At 58.0% G+C, this 10,766-nt stretch overlaps 3 protein-coding genes across 3 annotated transcripts in view; all 3 read left to right on the top strand.

Moving 5' to 3' along the window:
- Lim2 (lens intrinsic membrane protein 2) overlaps nt 1–3,297 on the top strand; it is a 4,202-nt gene extending 905 nt beyond the window's left edge. The window contains exons 3-5 of the mRNA XM_010615669.2: nt 2,152–2,301; nt 2,839–2,973; nt 3,120–3,297. Of these exons, the coding sequence (XP_010613971.1) occupies nt 2,152–2,301; nt 2,839–2,973; nt 3,120–3,181 (347 nt within the window). The 3' untranslated portion in view covers nt 3,182–3,297. The remainder of the gene's footprint in view (nt 1–2,151; nt 2,302–2,838; nt 2,974–3,119) is intronic.
- Nucleotides 3,298–7,356: 4,059 nt separating this feature from the next.
- Nucleotides 7,357–8,600, top strand: Nkg7 (natural killer cell granule protein 7). The gene is made up of 4 exons (XM_033765923.1): nt 7,357–7,790; nt 7,864–8,010; nt 8,087–8,221; nt 8,315–8,600. Exons 1-4 carry the CDS (start codon nt 7,634–7,636, stop codon nt 8,371–8,373), a joined length of 498 nt encoding a protein of 165 aa, XP_033621814.1. The 5' UTR covers nt 7,357–7,633; the 3' UTR covers nt 8,374–8,600.
- A 1,494-nt stretch (nt 8,601–10,094) lies between these two features.
- Nucleotides 10,095–10,766, top strand: part of Cldnd2 (claudin domain containing 2) — a 1,613-nt gene continuing 941 nt past the window's right edge. The window contains exons 1-2 of the mRNA XM_010615681.2: nt 10,095–10,263; nt 10,472–10,612. Of these exons, the coding sequence (XP_010613983.1) occupies nt 10,095–10,263; nt 10,472–10,612 (310 nt within the window). The remainder of the gene's footprint in view (nt 10,264–10,471; nt 10,613–10,766) is intronic.

Here is a 10,766-nt window from a genome sequence, read left to right as displayed (position 1 = left end):
TGGGCTGTGTGTGTGTGTGTGTGTGTGTGTGTGTGTGTGTGTGTGTGTTTCTGAGACAGGGTCTCTAAGTTGCCCAGGCTGGGTTTGAATTTGTGGTCTTCCTGCCTCAGCCTCCCAGGGTGCTGAGAGTACAGGCGTGCACCTCCACACCTGGCCAGAACGTTTTATAAACACCTGCTGGGGACCAATAGTTATGTTAGGGACCAGAGGACAAAGCAGTTGTAAATGTGCAAATACGGGATGAAGGACTTTGTTCTCCTGAGTGCCAGGCTGGAAGACAGGTTGAGAGAATATTACATAGTATATAATGTACATAATATATTATGCATACTACACTATATAATCTATGCTAATTAATATATTTTACTTAATGTACAATTAATAGTAGGTAAGGCGTACGGTGCCCTGTCCCGCCATACTTTTTGCATTGCTAATAACAGCAGCATTCACGGCCAGCCTTCCTCGAGCACCAGCGTCCGGGTGCCGCAGCCCTGGCCTGGAGCAGCCCCATCCGTCCACCTCCCAGCAGCCCAGCAGTGGGGCTGTGCCTGCGGGCAGAGGGATTTGAGCTCCATGATAAGATCCCCTAAAGGGACCGGCGGAACTGTGTCTTCACCGGCCCTGTGACGGCACAGGCGCCTCTGTCCTCTCCCTGCACCAGCCCCAGGGAGGGGGCAGGAAGCCCATTTGCCAGAGGGGTAAACTGAGGCAGGGGCAGTGGAGAGGCCTATGTGGGCCTGGCTTCAGACTGGCTTTCATCGGTGGCTGGCCATTTATGACACGTCTGCTTCTCCTGCTCCAGAATGGACCTCCCCACCCAGCCCCAGGGACCAGGGACAGCCCTGATCCCTCCCAGCCGACCTCTGTAGGGTGGGGAGCCAGGAGGGGCTGGGGCAGGTCACCAGTTCTTTTTCTTTTTTGGGGGGAGGGGGTGATCCTGGGCTTTGAAGCCAGGATTTTTGCCCTGAGCTACATCCACAGCCTTCCCCCCACCCCTTTTTGAGACAGGGCCTTGCTAAATTGCCCAGGCTGGACTTGAACTTGCCCTCCTCCTGCCTCAGTTTCCCAGAGTTCTGGGATTACAGGCTTCTGACACCACACCTGCCTCTGTCCGCTCTTTGACATCTTCATGGCCAAGATGGGAACAGCTGGCTTCATTTGCCCAACTGTAACCCACTCCCAAAGTGAAGAGGAGCAGAGCCGCTTCCCAGGGGCCAGTGGGTGGGAGTGAACCTCTCACCCCCAGTGAGGCCCCCAGTGAGGGGATGGGCCTTGAGATGTAGCTCTCGGTGCTGGGGACCTGGCTGTGACCCAGCTGTAGCAAGGCCCTTGTCCTCACGGAGTGGGAAACTGTGGGAAGAGGACGCCAGTTGCACAGGGTAAAAAACCAGGTGAATTGGCACATGCCTGTGATCCCAGCGTTCAGGAGGCTAAGGCAGGAGGATCACCAAAGCCAGCCTGGGCCACAGAGTGAGACCCTGTTTCAAAAAACAAAGAAATAAACAACGTAAAAGCCCGTGAACAGGACTTTTCAGATACAGGCTGGTGGTAGGGAGCTAATAGAAGAGAACAAGAGGGAAGATACAGAGTGATTAGGAGGAGGATATGTGGATTGAGCTTTCATTCATTCATTCAACAAACACTTCTTAGACTGGTCTACCAAACCTGTGCAGTGGGTGTTCATTTTATCTTTTTTGTGGGGGGGTACTGGGAATTGAACCTGAGGACTTTGCACTGAGCTACATCACCAGCCAGCCCTTTTTATTTTTTATTTTGAGACAGTCTTGCTAAATTGCCCAGATGAGGCTCAAACTTTGGATCCTCCTGCCTCAGCCTCCCAGAGCTCTGGGATCATAGGTGTACACCACCATGCTGGCTTAGGGTGTTCTTGGCAAAAATCAACGCAGCCCCCACACTCAGGGAGAAATCAAGCTGGAGGGGGAAAAAACAGAAAAAGGAGAGTCGCACCCCAGGGCAGTGGGTGAGAATGGTGCCCAGGGAGGGAAGGAGGTTTTGGGAGCTGGACTTTGGAGGATGAGTAGGAGTTTGCCAGGTGAGAAGCAGGGCATTTGTACTGAAGGAGAAACCAAGTCAGACCCAAGGAGAGGAGGGAGCCGGCCAGGTCCAGCAGTGACCGCGGTGCCCCTGCAGCGTACTGGAATGCCACCCGGGCCTTCATGATCCTGTCCACCCTGTGCGCCACCTTGGGCATCATCATGGGCGTCCTGGCCTTCGCCCAGCAGTCCACATTCACCCGCCTCTCACGGCCCCTCTCTGCAGCCATCATGTTCTCTGTCTCCGGTGAGTGACCCCTCCCTCCCCCAACCTCACACCCCAGCTCCATCACCACTGCCTCCTCACCCCCGCACCCCCACACACCGGGCCCAGGGGGATTCAGCGCTGAGCTGCACCTGGCCTTTCTGTGGTCTTCACTTTGAGAAGAAGGGTCTTGCTGAGTCAGTGAGTGACTGCCCAGGCTGGACTCAAAGCTGTGATCCTCCTGCCTCAGCCTCCCACAGTGCCAGGATTAGAGCCCCACCCTGAGCCACGTCGTCTTATTAGCATCAATTCCTGTGTGGTGCCGGGGCACAGTTCCCAGGGGTGTCAGGAAAGACACCCTTAGGACTCAGGATATTCCAAGAACTTAGTCTCCCTCACTGAAACCAGACATCCAACCACCCAACCACCCCCACCCTAATCAACCTCATTCTAAAATTTTTGGTCAGAGCCCAATACCTGCACTTACTTGTAGAGCATGTAGGCCCAGTCCAGCCTGGAGAACACTCACACTCTCCCTCTCTCCCCGCCCCCTTCCACCCTGCACCCCTCTCTCCCCAGCCCTTTTTGTGCTGTTGGCCTTGGCCGTTTACACCGGAGTCACCATCAGCTTCCTGGGCCGCCGCTTCGGGGACTGGCGCTTTTCCTGGTCCTACATCCTGGGCTGGGTGGCCCTGCTCCTGACCTTCCTCTCAGGTACTGGGCGGGGGAGGGCGTGCATGACAGGCTCCTCCACCCCGGGGGACCCCAGGCCCTGGTCTGAAGGCTGGCTCCAGGCCTGAGCAGGCTGGGGACCGCGGGCCCTGGGGACAGACTCAGGGGACCTCTCTCTTTTCTGCAAGGCATCTTCTACATGTGCGCCTACCGCACGCAGGAGGGCCCGCGCCTGTCCGCCCCGCGCTGAGGAGGGGAAGGGTCCCGGCCTGCGACCCGGGTCCTGGGGGCGTGAGGGGCTCGGAGGGGCCCTGATTCCTGTGTCCTGAGGGGAAGGGGGAGAATTGGGCCTGGTGGAAGGCAGCAGAGAAGCCCCACGCCCCAGCTGCCGGGTGGGTTGTTAGTCGAATATCCCTTAGTGCTGCGTTGTGAGGCCTAATAAAAGCCACGCGAACCTGTGCAGGCGCGAGTCCTTGGGGGCCGGCCGTGGGCGGGAGCGGCGCGTGCGTGGACCGGGGGGTTAGTGGGGACCAGACTGAGGTCATCACATCCCCACCCAGGCTCCGCTTCAAGAGATGGGCGCGTGGGGTGGTGCCCGGCACGCGGTGCACTTCTGGAATCCCAGCACTCAGGAGGCTGAGGCAGGAGGGTTATAAATTCAAGCCCAGCCCTGGCAATTTATCAAGACCCTGTCTCCAAATAAAAAGTGAAAAGGTCTAGGGGTATAGCTTGGCGTGACTTCCCTGGCTTCAACCCTCACGACCTCAAAAAAATAGTTTAGCACTTGTGCTAATAAATGTTATATGAATAGGGCTTTTTTCCTAAAATATTTACTGGGGCCTCCAAATAATAATATTTTATTTATAGAAGCTTTCTCTAATAGAATGGCAGTTGAGGTCTTCTGTAATAATTCACTGCACCCTGTATAAGTAGAAGCGTTACCAAGTCTTAGTCTAGTAATTACATTTACAGGGACTTAGCAGTAGTGATAACGGAATAATTATAGCGTCAAACTCCTATCTTACTGGCTTACTCAACATTTCCACTCGAGCTGGGGATTTAGCTCAGTGGTTCTGCGGCCTGCCTCACAAGCTCAAGGTACTGAGTTCGATCCCCAGTGGAAAAAAAAAAATTCCACTTGAAAAGCACAGGCATCTCAAATGTCATCTCAAATGTCACAGGTCTAAAAATAAATTCTAATCTCTCCACCCCAAGTGCTCCTCCCTTGGTCTCCGCCACCTTAGGAACCAACGACTACCATTTGTTATCAGTTGTCAGGCTGGCCTTGAACTTGGGACCCACAGCCTGCTAGCGGGCTGCCTGGCCTGGCTGGCCCTGCCCTCCCGCTGTGGAATACACTGCAAAGCTAAATTCCACCAAGGTCGTCCGGCCCCCCTGTGTGCTGGCCCCCACGCGCTCTGACTCCTTGGAAACTCAGGGCGACCCCTAAGGTCAAGGCTGCTGTGGAGGGAGGGGATGGTGGAAGGGGTGGGGTTATGGGCGGGCTGGATTCACACCTCTGGGGTGGGAATGGGTGAGCTGTTGCCAGACCTCAGCCCCCCCCCCCGCCCCGGAGATCAGACAGGGGCACTGTGGTGTAGGGCGCTGCTGTCAGTCACATTTTGGCCCTGTGGCCTGTGGCCCCAACCCACGCTCCCCAGGTAGGCTATTCACAGGGCTTCGAGGGTTCCTTCCCCGATGGGCAGGGGCTGAAACTTTCTCCGGGCAGAAGCTTTTCCTGCTCTGTCAGCCTCCTTCCAGCCCAGGCATGGACCCGCCCTCCTGAATGGGCCAGAGGTCTTTGTTCAGAAGTCACCTTCCCAGGGAGGTACCCTGGCCTCCCTACCTAAAATCACAGCACTCCCGCCTCCGGCTTTGGGTTCTCTGCAGCACTTTTCACACAGTGCTTATTTTTCGTTAACATCTCAGTGTCTGTCCTCCAGCGTGAACTTGAGCACCATCAAGGTAGAAATGTGTGCCTACGTTTGATCATCTCTAGATCCCCGGTGCTTCCAAGACAGCACTTGGTGGTCGCTGGGAAGAATATTTGTTGGGCGATAAACATTTATTCAAGCCAATTGATGAGTATTTATTTATTTATTTTTTTCGGTACCAGGGATCGAACTCAGGACCTTGCGATTTGCAAGGCAGGTGGTGATGCCACTGAGCTAAATCCCCAGCCCTGATGAGTATTTATTAATGCCAATATTATTGGGATTTACTCTAAGAATATTCAGATTTAATCTGCGTTGCTAAAATAAACTACCTTAAATATCACTAATAGACCAGGTCTCTGTAGAAATGATGATGCTTTTCCATAGTAGCCGTTCCCCAAGAGTACAGGATTGAACCCCAGCCTCAGGCATGCTGGACAATACGGAGCTCCATCTCCAGCCCTTTTATTAGTCAGTCAATTAGTTGTTTAAATGAGAGTCTCACCAAGGTACCCAGGTTGGCCTTAAACTCGTTATCCTCCTGCCTCTGCCTCCCAAGTCTCTAGGAGGCCCCTCCTGGAACTGAATATATAATGTAGTGTAGTTCATGGGCAGTGAGGGTCCTACAGAGCGTGTGCAATCCCCAGGTTTGAGCCCTGCAATTAGACTTCATCCTTGCTTTAAAGCTCTTGAGATCTGAAACAAAAGAAAATATGGGAAGTGGTAGAAGGTGAGACACAGAATCACAATGTGTGAAAGAAGATGTAATTGGGGCGAAGGTGTGAAGGGGATCCCAGGCCGGGAGTGGGGCCTTGGGGACCTCAGCGCTGAAGGTGGAGTCCACACCAACAAAGCAGAGACCAGGTCTCTGGATGCTCAGGGTGGCCTCCCGGCTGGGCAGAGCTTCAGGGGCCCCTGGCAGGTCGATGCTGCAGGATTCCATGGCAGTTGGGAGCTACAAGGAATTCTGGAGCCTGGGAGACGTTGGAAGGGCTGGAGGAAGTTGGAAGAGGCTTGGGTTGATTCAGAAAACCTGGCAGTGGTTAGACAAGATAGAGACCTAAGGAAACCAGCAGTTTGGGCATTGTGGCCAGGCAGGGGACAAACTCTCAGCAGGGGCTCTGTGCAAGACCAGAGATTCCCCTCGGCCAACCTGAGACCGCATCTCAGGTGTGGCTTGGCAGGGCAACGCCACGCCAGCCCTGCCCCTGGGCTCTTCGTGGGGCCTTCCGCTGCCCGTCCTGGCTCGCTGGCACCGACAGCCTGGGCCTGGGGTGCAGAGACCCGTGGGGCTCACTTGGGGGAGGTGAGAAGAAGAGGGAAGTGGGCAGGGTGAGGAGGGACAGTGGGCTTGGGGCTGGACCTATGAGGACAGAGTTAACTTTGGGGGTGAAGGCGGGGTTGGCTTTGGAGTGCATTTGGGTCAAGGATGGAGCAGCACTGGGTGGTTCAGGGCCAAGGCTGAGCTTGTGGGTGAGGCTGGAGTCAGGATGGTGTTCTGCCTGGGGGCAGGTGATGGGTTGTATTCAAGGGTGCAGGAGGAAGAAAGCAGTCAGAGGCCACAAGATGAGCTCTGTGCTCACCACACACGCAAAGGCCCCGGCTTCCTGCTGCTCCTCACACAGCCCTGCCCATGGCTCTTACTGTGCTGCCCCGATGACCTCCGTCCGCCCCTGGGAGCCTGTGCTCCTGAGCATGGGTTCAACAGTGGCACCTTCCTCACCCGTGAAGGCCGTGCATGGGATGGGCCTGCAAGTTAAGCCTCTGGCATTAAGGAGAGGACACTGCCCCCTCCCCCTTAGTGGCCAACCCGGAAGAGCTGGCCCAGTGCATCATCGTGATCCAGGTCCTCTTCCGGGTCATTTTCCAATCCACGGAGGTCGAGATTTCCTGAGCCTGCTGCCTGGGCTGGGGCACATTCACCTTATACCTGCTGCAGGTGTGGTGTCACCCAGGACCTGCTACATGAAGAGACAGGTGCTTGGAGGCCAAAGGACCCTCCGCTGGCATTTTTGTCCCCACTCCCTAGACACCTGACCCTCATGACAAGCCCCCCAGCCCCCGTGTTGGAGGACCCAACCCAAGCAGACTTAGTTACCACTCCACTCATGATCAGTGAGGCTGTGGGCAGCTCCTTCCTCTCCACAGCCCTTCTGAATCAGAGCTCTCCACCCTGTGTGCCCGGCCCGGGCAGGGCTCCAACCAGGGACCTGGAGTCTGAGCCCCTGGCCTGTCCCTTCTTCCCTCCGCTCTGGAGCGCTGGGCCCCAGGCCCCACCTTTGCTAGAACCTTGGAGCTGGGGCCCAGCTCCCAGCTCGGAAGGTTGCACAACCACAGGAAAGTATGACATGTCCCCAACTGTCCCCCACCGGCCACATCTCCCTCCCTTCAACTCACTCGGGGGATGGTCGGTCACCTCCTACCTGTGGCCCCCCAGGCTCTTGCCACTTCCAGGAAGCCTGGTGTGGGGGGTGCTGGTGTGGGAGGCATAGCACCCGCGAAAGAGGCGAGTTCTAAACCACACCTAAACCACCTCTGATGTGACGCCCTGCGGGGAGAAGCCTGTGGGGAGGACTCTCTGCCTGCAGACCAGGAAGGCAGGGGGTGTGAAGAGCGGCTGCCCGCCCGCCGGGAACTGTGTGAAGCCCCCCTCCCTGCGCACTGTTGCGAAGCACCCTTGGGCACCATCACTGCCACTCCTGCTGCTCCAGCTCACAGGACTCAGGAGCCTCTTTGTCCCTCAGAACCCGCAAGCCCAGCTCTGGCCCATGGAGCCCTGTCGGTCCCTGGCCCTGCTCGCCGGCTCCTTGGGCCTGGCGTCCTCCCTGGTGGCCATCAGCACCGACTTCTGGATAGTGGCTGTGGGGGTGACCTCAGCTCACTCGGGCCTCTGGCCAAAAGGGGGCCAGGACGATCCAGTCAAAGGTAAGGGCTGGGCTGTCGCGCGGGGAAGTGGCCGGGTGGGGACACGCTCGAAAGTCTTGTCTCCGACGAGCAGGCTACATCCACGTGACACAGAGCTTCTGCATCCTGGCCGCCCTGTGGGGCCTGGTGGCCGTGGGTTTCCTGGTGCTGTCCTGCATCCCTTCGCTGTCTGTCCCCCGCCGCGGGCCTCTGGTCTCCACCGTTATGGCGCTTGCTGCAGGTGAGACCTCTGGGCTGGGCTCAGAGCTGAGGCAGGGGCCCCTGAGGGCTCATCTGTCTCTTGTCCTTGTCCCCAGCCCTCTCCATGCTGGTGGCCATGGCGGTCTACACCAGTGAACGGTGGGGCCAGGCTCCGCACCCCCAGGTCCAGACCTTCTTCTGCTGGTCCTTCTACTTGGGCTGGGTGTCCGCTGTCCTGTTCCTCTGTGCAGGTGACTATGCAGCTGCTCACCTCCCGGGGGGCTGGGAGGACCTGGGGTAGAGAGAGACAGGTGGGGAAGCGCGTACACTCTCTGCCACCCCAGGTGCCCTGAGTCTGGCCGCCCACTGCGGTACCCAGCGGCCCGGCTACGAAAGCTTGTGAGCAGACCGGGAGAAGGCCGTGAGGAGCGTGAGAACAGGGCCCGGAAGTCTCCTCAGGCGCCATGGGAAGGAGGGCTTGGCGCGGCCTCCATCCCTCCCTCCAAGCCCACCCCCCTTCATTCACTGCTTCACTCGGTCAATAAAAAATTTGCCAACATCTGGTTCTGCCAAGGTTAATTCGGTCAAGGCATAAGCTACTAGCTGGGAGGCTGAGGCAGGAGGATCGAAAGTTTGAGCCCAGCCTGGGCAAATGAGTGGCTTCATCAGACAGACCCTCTTTCAAAATTAAAAAAGATGAAAGGAGACATAACCATATGTCAGTGACAGGGGCACCCAAGAAAGGGGACGCCAACCAGGGCAGGGGGCAGTCACGGCCTGGCAGTTGGAGTGGGCCAGGCAGTAGCCCAGGGAGGGCACCCAGAAAGGCTGATGGTCAGGAGAGAGGGGCGGGTGGCCTCTCTAGGGAAAGTGCTCAGGAAGTTCTTGAGGGCCATGGAAAGGTGCTCTGCACCAGGCAGAGGGCCCTGAGCTGGAGCCATGGGGTTTCCAGGAGCCCTCAGGGAATGGAGTGGGGTCCCCGGGCTAGGATGCAGAATGGAGGTAAGGGGACAGGCTCAGCTCTGATTCTCTCTGGGGACACGGGGTGGGGGCTGGGACTGGAATTTGGAGGCAAGAGCAGGCCGGGAGGGTGGGGCCTGGCCAGGACCTGGGCCCAAGATGGAAAGGAGGGAACAGGCCAGGCAGACGTGGGGGCAGGAGGAACAGTGCTTGGGGGACCGTGGCTTTGTGGGGTGACAGCAGGAAGGGGGCAGGTTAGTGTCCTGACAAACCGGGAAATGTGGAGCCATCCTGGGTTGGGTGTCAGGGTCCCAGGGGACAGCTGGAGCCGGGGAGGACTGGAATCGGGCTGAGAGAGACCTGGGCTGGAGATGGAGTTTGGCTGAGCAGGGTCAGGGTGGGGCCTCAGCGGAGAGGCACAGGCTGCAAGGGGCCTGCGAGGGCAGAGCCAGGGAGCTGGGGACCGGGAGACCTCTGGAGTGCCCAGGAAGTCAAGGGGAGAGAAGTTTCTAGGAGACTTTGATGTGCCCTGCTTTGGTCCAGCTCTCCCAGGACTCTGGGAGCTGTCATTCTGTGAAGAGAGCTGCTGACGCCCGGCATCGTGGCAATTATTAGAACTTTAGGAGGCTGAGGCAGGAGCATCAGATATACAAGTCCCATATGGTCTCAAAATAAAAACAAAAAAGACCGAGGACGTAGCTCAGGGGCAGAGCATTCTATTTTGAGTACTGCAGAGGGTGGCGAGCTGCTAGTGTGTGCCTGCGTGTTTATCGCTTTAAACAGCTCCTGGGAGAGGGGTTCTAGAACTCCTGCCTGGCTGTCTCACAGAGACCCAGTCTCCCTCCCTCTACCCCTTGGATTCTGAGTCTCAGAAACCTTGGAGAGCTGGGTGCAAGTCTGTTGGGTGTGTGTGAGGAGCAATGGACCACACAGGGGACTTTGCCCTGGAGGAGGGAGGTGCCTGGAAGGCTGGGTTCCTCCATCCATTGTGGGGAGCTCTCCAAGTCCTCTGCAGGGGGACTGGGGAATGGAGGGGGGGTCGTGTGTCCCCAGGTGGGGTTGCTGAGGAGGGACCTGGACTGTAGGGGGACCTGGGGTGGGCTCTGAAGGGGACTTGGGGTCAGCCTGTCCTACGTCTGCGGCCCTGGCAGCTGCCTGCCTGGCATGGGAGTGAAGCGGATCCTGCAGGGCTGGGGCACTTTGTTCAGCTTCTTGGCCAACGTCTTCACCATCCTGTCCATCGTAACCAACTACTGGATCCAGCGGGAGAAGGGGCACAGTGGCCTGTGGCTGGAGTGTACCCAGGGCCTGTGCTCCAACATCCCCTGCCAGAGTGAGGCCCCCACGGAGGTCAGGCCACACACTCCGAGCTCCCCCACACAGCCGGTCCTGCCCGGGGCCGCAGTGCACCCTGTGCCCTCGGCTTCCTGCTACCCCATCCTTGCTGCTACAAACACCCTTTGGCCTACAGTTCGGCCCCAGGTGGGAGGGCGGGGTTCGGGGGGCGTCCCCGCGGGGCTGATGCGGCCCATTGTCCCCAGCCACAATCTCCTTGGCTGGGGCGTGCATGGTGCTGGCCAGCGGCATCAGTGTGGTGGCCACGATGATGGGGTTGCGGATTCTGTGTCGGGAGGACGAGTCGTTGAGAGGCCAGACTACAAGCGCCTTGCTCTTCGTCAGCGGTGAGCAGGCGGAAGGTGGGCCTGGGGGGGCCGTAGGGCTCGCAATCCAGGTGGAACCCAGAGCCAGGCTGCCCGTGACAGTGGTCCGGGGCGGAGTCGGGGCGGGGTCACGAGCAGCAGGCGTGGCTGAGCAGCGAGGAGGGCGTGGCCACGG

Source organism: Fukomys damarensis, unplaced genomic scaffold (genome assembly GCF_012274545.1).
Source record: "Fukomys damarensis isolate Sample0158 unplaced genomic scaffold, DMR_v1.0_HiC HiC_scaffold_19, whole genome shotgun sequence".
Classification (NCBI taxonomy): Eukaryota; Metazoa; Chordata; class Mammalia; order Rodentia; family Bathyergidae; genus Fukomys; species Fukomys damarensis.
Note: the sequence above shows the minus strand (reverse complement) of the source record. Positions and strands in the feature narration are given on the sequence as shown.